The sequence below is a fragment of the Orbicella faveolata genome, unplaced genomic scaffold (assembly GCF_042242905.1).
Source record: "Orbicella faveolata isolate gen_17 unplaced genomic scaffold, um_ofav_v1 contig_13, whole genome shotgun sequence".
Taxonomy (NCBI): domain Eukaryota; kingdom Metazoa; phylum Cnidaria; class Anthozoa; order Scleractinia; family Merulinidae; genus Orbicella; species Orbicella faveolata.
Window position 1 is genome coordinate 7825164 of NW_028301540.1, and position 14495 is coordinate 7839658.

A 14495-nucleotide genomic window follows, 5' to 3' on the forward strand; every position below is an offset into this window, starting at 1 on the left:
ATTAAAGATGCTTCCACCCTCCAAAGTAATATAAGGAATATTTTCGCTGTTTATATTTGGAAATTATGCAAAAAAAGACGTCTACGTGACGAACAATTTTATACAGTTAACGTATTTCTTTTGCGCGACTAAGGTTTTCAGAATTTAATTTCCACCTTTTTTCGTACTTTTAATTTTGTTGGCTGGCGCGAAAATGTTGTTTGTCTTTTTTCCCACGAAATGTAATTCACGCGAAGCAATAAATTACGCCCCTCAAGAAAAGGAGGAGCAAGCTCCAACGAATGCTTGATGAATCATTATTATCTCAAAACAAGCGTCGTCAGAGATGTATGCCGGCCAGTCAACGTCAGCAGGTATCTTTTCAACAGTGACATGATGTACATGTTATAAGAGAAACGGCCTGGCCGTCACGTGACAAGAAACACTACCCCTAAATTTGACTGTATAAAATTGTCACTTTAATGGAAAGATTTATGCTGATATTTGCCTCATTAATATGAGCCTTTCAGCTCTGACAGAGCTTTTAAAATATGAATTCCAAATATTGAAACAGCTTGGCACTATCCAAAATTGTGCAAAGAATGTATGAGCCCAGAAATTATATCTATATTTTTTTAAGGCCAACATCTCCTTCAATATCACAATGAGCTAAAATTTCACCAATTTAAATTCAAATCTGACATGATACCTTATCCACTCAAAGTCGTGTACTAAACAGTGACGTCAGCGATCGCCCTAGGCTATAACACGACCTTTCGAAATCAACAGACAAAGTAATAAAAAGTTATTTCTAAAAGAAGGTAAACATTGCCTTTGAATCAGGATATGCCTTGTAGTGATTCTTGGTACATTAATACTGTCTTTAAATTGTTCGCACTGTACTTACAATTATGTTGAGGTAAATGATAACTTTTCTGTTGAAAATAAATTCACTGTGAAAAAAGCTATCGCGTGACAGCTGTGTTATAAATAGTGATATTAGGTTTTTTTTCTTTATTTTTTTTGTTTCCTTATCTTTTATTAGCGAATTCGAAGCACCTGCACGCGAAGGCTCCAGAAGTCCGAAATATTACCAAATAAAACTCCATAGAATCTTGTTAGCATCAAAAAGAAAAAAAAACGATGAAACATTAAAGAAGAGAAGCAAAGAAATAGTAAATAGTTCGAGAAATGAATCTCTACGTAGCAGGTGACATCTGATATTTTTAATTGCTTACGTTAACAGAAGTTCATTTGAAGGCAATTTTATTCCGAGAATTTTTTTTTTCAGCTATACTTAAACAGGCTATAAACAAGTATTTGGAAACAAGACTGCGAAGATTTTGACACCTATAGTCCTCTTCTCTTGGCGAATCCACCTTTTTAAATTAGCAAAGTTAACTAAAGAAATAGTTAATTCTTAGCTGAGAACGCTAGCTATTAGCTTCGGTAAATTTTGAACGACAAACATTAACAGCTTAATGAAACCTTCTTGGAGTCAATTAATAATTGAAGACGTGGTGGAAACAAAGAATGTTTTGAACTGGAAAAAATTGGACTGCAAAGCAAAGTTAACTAAAGAGATAGTTAATTCTCAGAGAACACTACCTATTGGCTTTTGTAAATTTTGAACGACAAATATCAACAACTTCTTGAAACTTTCTTGAAGTCAATTAATAATTGAAGACGTGGTGGAAACAAAGAATGTTTTGAACTGGAAAAAAAAATTGACTGCAAATGAAAATGCCTACACTTGTATATTACTGATGTTTAACGTTTATTACGAGTTTGTAAAGACAGAATTTTGAGTAGTTACGGACTTCTTTTTTTTTTTTTTCATGTACGGAAAGTATTATTTGCGCGTGTAAACGTCCCATGGACTTTTCTTTTTTTTTATCCCAGATTTCTAATTATGCAGAGGCCACACATCAAGCTTTTGTCTATGTCATAAATAGAGACTATCCATCCTTATTGGTACGGATGTTTAAACAATTTCTAATTGCCTTGGCAACGGGCTATTAGCTATTCCAGTGATGAACGACCACAAAACTTTTCCGTTTCGTCAGAATTATCCTGAAATGGAAAACAACTTTGGCCCTAAAAGCATCCTTACTGATCTGGAAGGTGACCGGGTGTCGCCACCTTACATAAGGATATCTTCTCTGCAAAACAAGACCGAAGAACAGATACTAGAAACAGAATTGGAAGACAACACTGGTGGCAGTGGTGTTTCTAGTCCCGTTGAAATGGCTCGAGACAAAAGTCAAAAGCTTTCAAACTCCTGGAGTGAAGGGAGTTGGGCTTTCCGAACGGAAGATATTGCCGAAGACTCTCCGTCACTGGAAGTGCGCCACGAAGCCATGAAGCGAGTTTTTCAATTCCTCGATCATCAAAATGATGGACAAACCACCCGCTTGGACTCAAGGACCCCTGATGGTGATAAAGCTGCAATCGGAGGATCTGACAAAGAGGGAAACGAAGAATTTTACGCCAGACTTCAAGAGGCAGTCGAGAAAAGAGTGTCAAGTAATCTGACGAGGTTGACAAATCCTAATTTGGCTACGGTTGACGTCTTAGGCATTCCGAAAGATACTACGCCGAAGTCAGCTCCTTCTGGGGAAGACAGTACAGCGGGAAAGCATTACTATTTTCCTGAACTCCGCAGTTTGATCGAAGACAGATTGGAAGAAACCAAAGTTGAAACATTGTCCAACCGCTTGGAGCGAGAGCTGTCGCGGAGGCAGCAACTCTGCAACGAACAGGCCTTGATGCTGCAGTTGTTGATGAATCGGATTCAAGAATTGGAGAAGCGGCAGCCTAAGCGTGGACCATCTGCTTCTGGGAATGGATGGGCCCGTCAACCCCGTCCAAATCAAGGTTTCTACTGCTACACCAGCAACTACGTCGTTGAGAAGGCGACCCAGACGCCGAGTGACCTTCACGATGCAGAAGGGGTGTATGTTATGGTAGCTAGGAATTCAGGAGCAAAGGCCAAGAAGGTACAGAAAAGGTTTGCGTACGGCTATCCTGAGCGAGTCACCGAAGAAAAAGAGGTATCGTCGATTTTAAACAGAAAAGTTGTCACGCAGCATATCGAGTTTCTGCCTCCCATTCCTGATCCGTATGCCAAGAAAAGACCCCGAGATGCCAAGAAACCTGGATGGCACACCATGTAAGAATGAATTCTTGAAAAGGAAAAATATGCCACCCATGGTTTCTTTACATTTTCCAAAAGATCCGGAGTAAAGTACAAAAACACCTGCATACAATTCCGTCCAAGCTATAGGTGCTACATCGTAAATAGGCTTCAGTTAAATCTAGACACGTAAATGAATATGCACATGAGAGTCTTGTCAAAATTAAGTTTAGTCAAGCACCAGCGAAAAATGTGAAGAAGGGAAAAAATCAATATCAATTAAGATCAAATTTAAAAGTATGCAAGGGCTATGAGTAATTAATTTCCATGGACGCTTTCACCAGAAGGGACTGAAGAAACACATTTTTAAGTTTTAAATTCACGTGGAAAAACTGTTTCCAGAACGACTAAAAATGTTCACAAACATTATATCGATGTTTAAGATAAATTCTGGTATTTTTTGTTAACGTTTTCTTTTTTTTTTTCTTTTTCTCTTTTTTTTTGTAAATAATATTAGAAATCTTCTAGATGGGTGAATAGACAAGAAATGTTTGCAGTAAGACACTCTGATCCAGTTTACTGTTAATACAAACTTCGTGGCACTCAGATGGAAATTTCAAAACGTATAAAAATATATTTGCCAAACTGTGTAGGGTCAAAATAACACTAGGGGAGCAACATTGAGGGAAACAAAAAGCTTATGGTATATACATAGATAATGCTAGGTCAGCCAGTCTGTTGTACAGGAACAGAAATAAGTTTCTATTATTTAAAATGTAAAAGTAATGAAAAAATAAACAATACACACAATATGTGATCTCATGGAGTCTTGTAAAGTAATGTCAAAATGCACGAAAATTAGTTTGCCAAAACAAACAAAATGCAAAAAATGTATATTTGTTAACAATAACCGACATTTTCAAGCAAAAAAAATTCAAAGGAAGTACTTTTAGACAGTGGAAATTTATATATTAGCGTCAAATCCAGTAACGTAGCGATCATTCATTACAGATAAGAAGACTTATTCCATTCGTTTGCAATAAGCTTGTGTCAATTATGCTTGGCGTTTTTTTTTTTCCTTCTTCCTCAGTCTTCTTCTTCTACTTCTTATTTTTGTTTGTTTTGTTTTGTTTTTGTTTTTTTTTTTGAATGGAATTTTATTAACAACTTGAACACTTACACTACTTACATTACTGATGTTATAATTACATTTACACTTACAATATACTTGCTACTTATACTACTTAAACTTACACTACTTATACAATTTTTTTTTCTTAAGTGTTTAAAAGAAACAATTCCTCAAAAATTCTCCATTTTTTCTTAAACAGATTGATGTTATTCGATTCAAAGGAAATATACTTTTCGGTTTGATATTTATTTAATAAAATTCTTTCAAAGTGGCTGAAAGATGGTTTCACTTCTTTACACCGGCAAGTCCACAAGTACGTTTTTCCTAAAATGATTATATAGTTTAGCAGATCCATCTCCCCCGTTAAAAATCCTAAAATAATCTCGCGATTTTCTAAAGAGAGGCAAACGCAACTATTAAGTTTATTTAAGATTTTTTCACATATCTCATTCCAAAAGGAAGTAGAAAAAGAACAGTCAAAGAAAATATGAGATATGGTCTCAGTAGTCTGATGACAGTTGGGGTCAGAAATATAGCCTATCTTACAAAGTAATTCATTTGAATATACGATAGAATTCAGTACTTTATACTGAAAAGAACGTACACAAGGTTCATTTACAACTCTCAGTGGCATCACGAATGCCTCCGAAAGTTGCTTATCCTCTAGATTAAATTCTTCTCTCAACTTGGCCCATTTAGTTGGTTTTTCGTATTTTTGCTTTATAAGAAGATGATAATAATCACGACACTTAAATTTTTCGAAATCAAGGATATTCTTGAAGTTGGGCTCATGAACACGCAGTTTCAGTGGAACTGATTGCCTTAGACCCGTCCATACTAAGAAGTTGGAGTTCTTTAGTCCTGCATCCCTGACGACATTGAAAGACTCAATATTTGTCATCTCATAAAGCAGATGAGTTGTGTATATGATATTATTATCAAAGAAATGTTTATAGAAGACACTTTTGCCGTCAATCCTTATTTCTTTGTTGTTCCATAACATATACCTATGTATATTTTCGGGATCCTTGACTTCTCTTAATTTTGACCACCAATCCAGTAGTTCTCGATAGAAAGTTGCTGAGATTGTTAATCGGTTGATATCGTAACTGCACTGAATTAAAAATAACCCCCCTTCGTTCACCAAAAGATGATCAAGATAAGACTTCCAGAAACCAGAGTAATCTGGGTCTACTATTCGTTTTAACCAGCTTAGCCTCAAAGCCTTAACCATATTATCATAATCTAACATTTTAAGGCCACCTTGGTCATAGAGTGCAAATGTTGAAAGTCGGATAACCTTGTCGTTACCATTCCACAAAAATCGAAAAATCAGACTATTGAGTTCTTTTATTACTTCATACGGAGTACATATCACCGAACTAGGATAGATCATTTTTGGAAATAAAAGTGTTCTAATAATATTTACCTTCCCGTTAATTGATAATCCTCTTGACTTCCATAGATTTATTGTGTTTTAATTTTTTTCAACCTCTGTTTGAAGCTTTTTTCTTCTAATATTTGTACATCATATGTAATATATTTTCCTAAAAATTTGGCGCACGTTTTGCACTTGACCCCTAGTGGTTCATTATATTTCACAGACTCCGTTCGAAATATATGAGACAACAAATGGTAGGAATTTCTCGGTTAGTGCTTCAAACCACTTTTTAACGCCATCAGAAGGGTGAACCCCCCTAAAGAAACAATAAAAGGGACCTGGGTACACCCACAAGGCCTTGGGACCTAAATCTCGTGGTCCCGTGATGCTTCGGTGGCTTTTTTCCTTGTGCTTCAAACCATTCGGTAAGTATTTTGCTTTTGCCCTGCGTTTTTTCACAAATTCTAACCATTTTTTAGGCGTTGCTTCTGTGTTCTTACACAGTAGGTTTCTTTTAGGTGATATTTGTCGCTTTTCAGGATATTTAAAATCGCTGAACATGTCCCATAGAAGACACAAGTCGCGAAAAAGGTCTCGCTCTCGGTCGCCATCTTCCCGCCAAAACTCTGTTTCGTCGCCTGACGTACATCATGCATGAAGGGCCCCCGCCGAAACGGCGCAAGGACGAAAACGATTCCCTTCAGAAGATTCTTCAGTCGATTGAACGTCTTTCCAACCGAATAGACTCGTTTGAATCCCGTGCAAATCAGCCAGAAACTATTGCAGAGACTGATGATGATGCTTTGTCGATCATGGCTGGTGAAACGTCAGGCTTTGGGATTAACAAATATTTGGCGACCGAAGCGTCTTTTAAGACTGCTACTACGCCCGTTGGGGCACCCGTAGAGCCTATTCAGGCACCCGTAGCGTCTACTAAGGCACCAACAGAGTCTAGCAAGACATCTGACGAAGCTGAAAACTCAACGAAATCTAGTGATGATCATGGGCTGTTCGACCTAGTTGCCAAGTCAACCTCCTGGAAACCATTAGCTTCTTTCTCCAAGTTTCTGGATACTAATTTTGGAGAAAATTACATTTCATTTTACCAGCCATCTCTTGTTATCTTGGATGACTGGGCGACTCCTGAAGTGGATGCACTCTCTGCTCTAAAACTCGAGCAACAATTTAAAGTGAAAAAGTTTGCACAAGAAAGGGATAAGGAAATGTTTAATGTTCAGTGTGCTATCTTAATTGCCACGGGTCCACTTTGTGGCCTTCATGATTGTATCAAAAATGATTCAGCTCCACTTTATGAGGAAATTAAAGTAGCTTTTGAACAAGTTCTTTGCCTTTTAGGCTGAGCCAATGCTCAAATGTCTATCCTGAAACGACAGAGAGTCCTCGCAGTCATAAACCGGTCGAGGACAAAGATCGCGGAACTACCTCTGCCTAATGCCACATCATGGCTATTTGGAGATGATTTCCCCTCCTCGGCCTCAAAACAGGCCGATTTTTCAAGGGGTCTCACAAACAATTTGGCACAGACAACAGGGAAATCCTTTTCTAGACTTAGTAATAGTCCCAGTCTCAAAGCAGACACCGAGGAGACACCTTTAACAAGTATCAATCCACTGGGTATTTACCTTTTTTAAATTTTTAAATTTTTAAATCTTACAGAACCCCTTTGATAACAGTACTTTATAGTACTGATGGGTTAATCCTGTCTAAAGATTCGTTTATTATTATTATTATTATTATTATTATTATTATTATTATTCCAAACCTTCTAAATCTCAGTCAAATAACTAAGAGCCTCGTTGAAAAAACAGGCTTTTTCGTTCCCCTCCCCAGAAGGGACGTCAGCCAGACTCCCAGAGTGCATAGTGTCTTGGAGAATCCTAACATGGGACCCGCAGATTCTCTCAATTGTTTCAGGTTACAATATGTTTCCTCAAAACTCCTTTTCAAAAGTCTCCACCATTTATCCAAACATCGGGTCAGGAGGCACTCCTAATATCCCAGGAAGTGAACGAGTTATTGCAAAAAGGGGCATACATGAGACCCCTTTTTACCAGTGACAGTTTTTTAACAGCCGCTTGTTTCTTGTATTCAAAAAGGGACGATCTTTGCGTCTGGTGATACGTTCTTTGAACAAGTTCATTGTAAACGAGCATTTCCAGATGGAAAACCTCCGTTGCCTAAAGACGTTGCTTATACCAGAGATTTTATACAAATATATACAGATTTTAAAGATGCTTACCTTTCTGTGCCTATTCACGAGTCTTGCCGAAAGTTCCTTCGCTTCCTTTGGAAGGGAACATTTTACCAGTTCAAAGCACTTCCATTCGGCCTGTGTTCAGCCCCCAGAATTTTTACGAAAGTTCTAAAGCCTGTTGCGGCATTCCTGAGGAGTAAGGCCATTCGAGTCCTTATTTACCTGGACGACTTTCTTCTTTTGGCTGCCACAATGGAGGTAGCTGTGAAAAATACTCAGCTGATAGTGATTCTCCTTCAGTCCCTAGATTTTAAAATAAACCTCAAGAAATCATTACTGATTCCAACACAAGTGTTAACCTTCCCGGGTTTCCAAATCGACTCAATGTGCATGATGATATCATTCCCGGCAGAAAAGGCCAACAAAATTTTAGACTGTTGTCGCCGGCTACTCGTTTCTCAAAGTATCAAATTGCGAAACTTAGCAAGTTTAATAGGCCTGTTAGAGTCCTCGAGACCAGCTATTTGGCGAGCTCCACTGCACTACGTCAATTGCAGTCAGATCTGATAAGAGGCCTACAAATGAACCAGGAGTCTTACGACGCTTTGATTGCCCTCTCACCGAGTGCCAAAGTAGAACGTGCTTAGTGGTTGAAACACACCCTCAATGCAAACGGCAATCCCGTGCACCTTCCTCCGCCGGATATGATCACATCTGACGCATCCAAGAAAGCTTGGGGTGCAAAAGGATGGTCACAAAAGAGTCTCTCTAACAAATCAATTATCTAGAGCTAAAGGCGTCCTTTTTTGGCTTTACTGGAAAACCTGTCTCAAAGGTAAGTCTCACGTAACCAAATCTCTCTGGCTAGACAACACTACCGCCATCGCTTACATCAACAACAAAGGGGGTACACGTTCCCCCATGGTCAACCTATGACTCTGGTCTTAGAGATGTGGGATTGGTGTCAGGAAAGAGACATCCTTTTGATAGCTTCTCACATCCCAGGAAGAGACAACGTCTCAGCGAACAAGGAATCCAAAGAATTCAAGGACATGAGCGAGTGGAAGTTGGTCCCAACAATTATTTAGCCTTTTCTGCTGAATTGTCAGACGAATCTGCTTGCGAGTCGTCTAACCAACCAACTCACGGATTACATCAGTTGGAGAGCCGACCCTGGAGCCATCTACACAAAGCCTTTACGATAAACTGGGCTCCTCTATGGGGCTATGCCCCCCACCCCCCCTACCACTTCAATCTGATATCCAAAACCCTGACGAAGGTAACAATCGACCAAACAGATCTAAATCTCGTTGCTCCAGTTTGGCAAACCCAGCCCTGGTGGCCGATTCTGCTGAGACTTCTATATCTCAGTCAGTGTTGTTACGGAACGGTCCAACCCTCTTAACGGACCCGACCGACCTGAATGATTTGAACATGCTGCTCGACTGTTATAACACGACTGTAAGATCACTATTAGATGATCACGCGCCCGTTTGTTCTCGTCATGTCTCCACTCGACCCAGGCCCCCATGGTTCAATGAAGACATAATTCAGGCTCGTAGGGACAGGAGGAAGGCCGAAAGAAGATGGAGGGCAAGTGGTCTCCAAGCTGATATTGTGGTATTTAAAGCTAAGCGAAATTATGTCATACATTTGATGAATGAAGCTAGATGTACTTATTACAAGGAATTCATTGACGAGAACAGTTCTGACGAATCAAAGCTGTTCCGGGCTAGCAAGAGCCTACTAAATCTGTAAGCGGAGAAGTCTCTCCCACCTCACACTGACGCCTCTGTTCTTGCAAATGAGAGTTACCTTAAGGGCAGATCGCAGCAAGTGTCTATCAACGGAACTCTCTCAAAGCGGTTTGATTTGAAGTGTGGAGTTCCTCAAGGATCGTGCCTAGGCCCGCTGTTATTTACCATCTACGTGAGTAAGCTGTTCCAGATTCTAAAACACCATCTGCCCTCCGTTCATACTTATGCTGACGATACTCAGTTGTATTTGTCATTTAAGCCCTCTGACTCTTCCAGTGAAGTCGAAGCTGTATCAGCCATGCAGAAGTGCGAGCATGGATGAGGGAGGATCAGCTGATGCTCAATGATGACAAGACTGAGTTCCTGATTATAGGTACTCGTCAGCAGCTCTCAAAAGTCTCAATCCAAAGCATCAAGATTGGGCAGACTGAAGTCTCTCCTGTAACCTCTGCGCGCAATTTAGGCACATGGTTCGATACGCATCTAGATATGGGAACTCACATTACAAAGACTTGTAGCAGCGCTTTCTATTATTTATACAATATACGTCATATTAGGAAATATTTATCCAGAGAATCAACTGAGAAATTAGTTTATGCTTTTATTAGTAGTAGATTGGATTATTGTAATAGCCTTCTGTATGGAATCCCGGAATATCAGACTATGAAATTGCAACGTGTTATGAATGCGAGTGCAAGACTTATATATCGTGCGCACAAGTTCTGTCATATAACACCTCTACTCGCAGAATTAAATTGGTTACCAGTGCGCGCCAGGATACATTATAAGATACTCTTGATAACTTTTAAAATTTTGCATGGCCTATCACCTAAGTACCTTTCAGATTTAATTAGTATTCAACAGCCTTCGTCCTACCATTTGAGGCGCAACGACAATGGTCGTTTGTTGGAAAGTCCAAGTGTGAAAGCCAAGAAAACATTGGGAGACAGAGCTTTCCAGGTAGCTGCTCCTTTCCTATGGAATAAGCTGCCAAGGTCCGCGCGCGAAGCAACGAACTTAGAATCTTTTAAGACTTTAATTAAGACATTTTTATTTAAGGAATCATTTCAGTTATCTTAGCATATCTATATCTTTATTTGTAATTATCTTTTACCCATTTAATGTAAATATTTTTTATGATTTTGATAGGAAGATTTGTAAAATTTTAGTTATTAATTTCTGTTGTGATGCGCTTTTGAATATTTTATAGAAAAGGCGCAATACAAATAATAAATGTTATTGTTATTGTTATTGTTATCCTTGCCTTCACTTGGCCGTGTTTCACATCTCTACTAACGTTTCCAAGCTGAGGGTATTCCAACAAACGTTGCCGATCTACTCATTGCAGCTACTCGTACCTCCACCTCGTCGTATCACCGGACGGCAAATTGATCATCTTTCGTCATCTATAAGTGACATTCTGATTTTCTCAACAGAACTCTTGAACGAAGGCTTAACATACCGATCACTTACTGTCCTTTGTTTCGCTTTTTCGTCAACTCATCCAAAGATAGATGGTTTTTTCAGTAGGTCAGCATCCTTACGTTACTAGGTTCCTTAACGGAGCTCCCAATAAACGTCCTCCAAAGCCCAGGTATTCCCATACCTGGAATGTTGATGTTATGATTAAATAAATGATTTCTTTGGGGAAAAACAGCACCCTATCACTTAAAGCCATCTCAGTGAAGTTAGTCACCCTGTTTGCATTAACCTGTCCTGGACGGATTTCCGCCTTGGCTTCCCTGGATCTCAGACATTGCAACGTCCTTCCAAAAGGGGTGTTTTTTCAAGCTCACCGTCCCTAGAAAAACTGGCAGTGTAGATAAACAAGCGGAAGCATTTGTTGAACGCTTTGACCAAGACAAGAAGCTCTGTCCCATAGATTGTTTTAGACAATATCTGAAATCATCCAGGAACGTTCGACCCGTTATCCCGTCTTATCTTCCCGATAATTTGTTTATTTCATTTAAACACCCCCACAAACTGGTCACTTCTACATCGTTGGGGCGTTGGCTACGAACCTTTATGAGTACAGCAGGAATAGACAGTCAAGTTTTTAAAGCTCATTCTGTGCGTGGTGCATCTACTACAGCAGCTGCCAATGCATTTGTCCCGCTGTCGACTATCATGTCCATGGCCGATTGGTCTTCTGCTTCAATTTTCAGAACATTTTACTATAAACCCTTGTTTACTTCAGACTTAGCTACTGGGTTCTTATCCTCAAAGTAGATCTACTTGTAAACTCAACTATTCTCCTGTTGAGTTTTGATTTATATATCTGATATATATAATTTTAATGTTTTGTTATGTGGAACCATGGCTGTTTTATTGCTCTTAGTAGCAGCGTTGAAAACTACCATCTGAAATATAATGAGAATTATACTAGGGCCGCGAAGCGGCCTGAAGTTATAATTCAAATTATATGAACAGATGAAGTGAGAAATATATGAGCTTCCCACCCTTCTTCCCTCCCTACTATGGGGTATCTCTTTTGCCTGTCTATTCCATGGCGTCAAAAAGCCACCGAAGCATCACTGGACCACGAGATCTAGGTCCCAGGGCCTTGTGGGTGTACCCAGGAACTCTTTTATTATTTCTTTAGGGGGGGTTCGCCCTTCTGATGGCGTTAAAAAGTGGTTTGAAACACTAACCGGGAAATTCCTACCATTTGTTGTCTCATATATTTCGAACGGAGTCTGTGAAATATAATGAACCACTAGGGGTCAAGTGTAAAACGTGCGTCAAATTTGTACGAAGATATATTACATATGATGTACAAATATTAGAAGAAAAAAGCTTCAAACAGAGGTTGAAAAAAAATTAAAAACACAATAAATCTATGGAAGTCAAGAGGATTATCAATTAACGGGAAGGTAAATATTATTAAAACACTTTTATTTCCAAAAATGATCTGTCCTAGTTCGGTGATATGTACTCCGTATGAAGTAATAAAAGAGCTCAATAGTCTGATTTTTCGATTTTTGTGGAATGGTAACGACAAGGTTATCCGACCTAACCGACTAACCGGGAAATTCCTACCATTTGTTGTCTCATATATTTCTCACTTCATCTGTTCATATAATTTGAATTATAACTTCAGGCCGCTTCGCGGCCCTAGTATAATTCTCATTTTCACAATTCTGAAGTGACCCAATCCACACTGCTTCTTTTTTCGTTACGTTTAGTTTAAGTCCAGATGCTTTCTCAAAAAGTTCAAGCAATCCAAACAAGGTTCGCGCTGAGTCCAAGTCTGATAGGTCAGCAGTTGTGTCATCGGCAAATTGCAACAATTTAGTTTCTAAACCAGCTATAGTTATTCCTTTAATATTATCTTGATTTCGTATAGCAATCGCTAGGATTTCCACTGCGGTGACAAAAAGGTAAGGCGAGAGGGGTCCCCTTGCCTTACTCCACGTTTTATATGAAAATAGTGAGAGCATAAGCCGTTGTTTATAACGCAACTTTGAACGTCGTTGTAGAAGATATGAACCCATCTTATAAAATCTGGTCCAAAATTGAATTTTTCTAAACATTTTTCAAGGAAGTCCCATTCTAAGCTGTCGAAGGCTTTTTCGAAATCAATAAATAATAAAAGACCAGGTAATTTCTTAACTTTCGTATATTCCATTATATCCAGAATTGAACCTATATGCTCGCTAATATTTCTCCCTGGAATATATCCTGACTGATTATGGTGAATTCATCCAGGTAAAAGACGCTTCATTATTTCGGAGATAACTTTTGAAGCTATCTTCGCATCGACGTTCAGTAGGGAGATTGGCCTCCAATTCCTAAGATCACAGCGACCTTGGTCTTTTTTTCTCGATCAGTGTGATAACCGCCTGTCTTTGTGAATGGACTCATTGTTCCTTTAGCAAAAGATTCATGAAAACTTGCAATTAAAGGATCACCTATAAAATCCCAAAAAGTCTTGTAAAATTCTACTGATGGCCCGTCATTTCCGGGTACCTTATTTAACGGAAAGGACTTTGAAACTTTTTTGCATTCCTCTATGCTTATTAAACCTTCACCAAGATAAGAAGAATCGTTTGAAAGTGTTGGTATAGGTAAGTCTTCAAAGTGAAAATTAGGTTTATTTACTTCCGAACCATCTCATCTAGATTTATAAAGATTTTCATAAAATACGCGCTCCGCTGCTAAGATCTCGAAAGGGTTTGTTGAGATAACTCCACTCAGGCGAAGCTCAGCTTCTTATTTTTGCTATTCTTCTTCTTTTGACCGAAGGTTTAGTTGTAAAAAATCGATTACGTCATTTCCTGACGAAAAGGTTATGTCCAAGAATTGACGAACTTGACAAGTATACGGGATGTTATATGACATTACAACCGGCCCCTTGAACAGAGAATAAGAGTCCCCGGCTTCGAGGTTGTAAAAAGTCCATCTTGTATGTTAGGGTTGAGAGATTGAACTTAAACGACACTTCCGATGTAACATTACAACAAAAACCTAACCAAAGTCCATTCTCTCCTTTTACCGTAACGGAAAGAGTTTTCTTGTACTAAGCTATAATAAGTACATTTTTCATGGACAGAGTTTTCTTGTAAGCTAAATGTTGATTTTTCACAGATGGCAGATCTTCGAAAAACTTAGCGTTTTTTTTTTTTTCGTTTCTTTTTGTCTTTTCTCTAATTCAAGTTTGCAATTTTGCAAGTTTGTAATTGGAAGCTTTCATCTCCTGCACCCCTGAAAGTGTATTTGTTAAAAAAAGAAGCAGTGCTCACAACCAAATTACACTAATAAGATCAACCGAAATCGCACGAACGAGCTTTGGTAAGGGACTAAAAATAATGATATTTGGAAGCTACATCATCACAGGTGTAGTCTTGGCAGCTTTGAAACACACCTACACACACATACATACACATCAGAATGTC

The 14495-nt window shown here is 38.8% G+C and overlaps 1 protein-coding gene and 2 pseudogenes across 1 annotated transcript; all 3 read left to right on the top strand.

Annotated features, from left to right (window-relative positions):
• Positions 1-1876: 1876 nt before the first annotated feature.
• Positions 1877-3932, top strand: LOC149114822 (uncharacterized). Its single transcript, XM_089284449.1, has one exon. It carries the CDS (start codon positions 2013-2015, stop codon positions 3153-3155), a length of 1143 nt encoding a protein of 380 aa, XP_089140575.1. The 5' UTR covers positions 1877-2012; the 3' UTR covers positions 3156-3932.
• A 2508-nt stretch (positions 3933-6440) lies between these two features.
• Positions 6441-7288, top strand: LOC149114823 (uncharacterized; annotated as a pseudogene).
• A 1136-nt stretch (positions 7289-8424) lies between these two features.
• On the top strand, positions 8425-9922 carry LOC149114824 (uncharacterized; annotated as a pseudogene).
• Positions 9923-14495: the final 4573 nt, after the last annotated feature.

What these genes read in the sequence shown, in the direction of transcription:
- LOC149114822 (XM_089284449.1), top strand. Translation starts at nt 2,013, where the DNA reads ATGAACGACCACAAAACTTTTCCGTTTCGTCAGAATTATCCTGAAATG.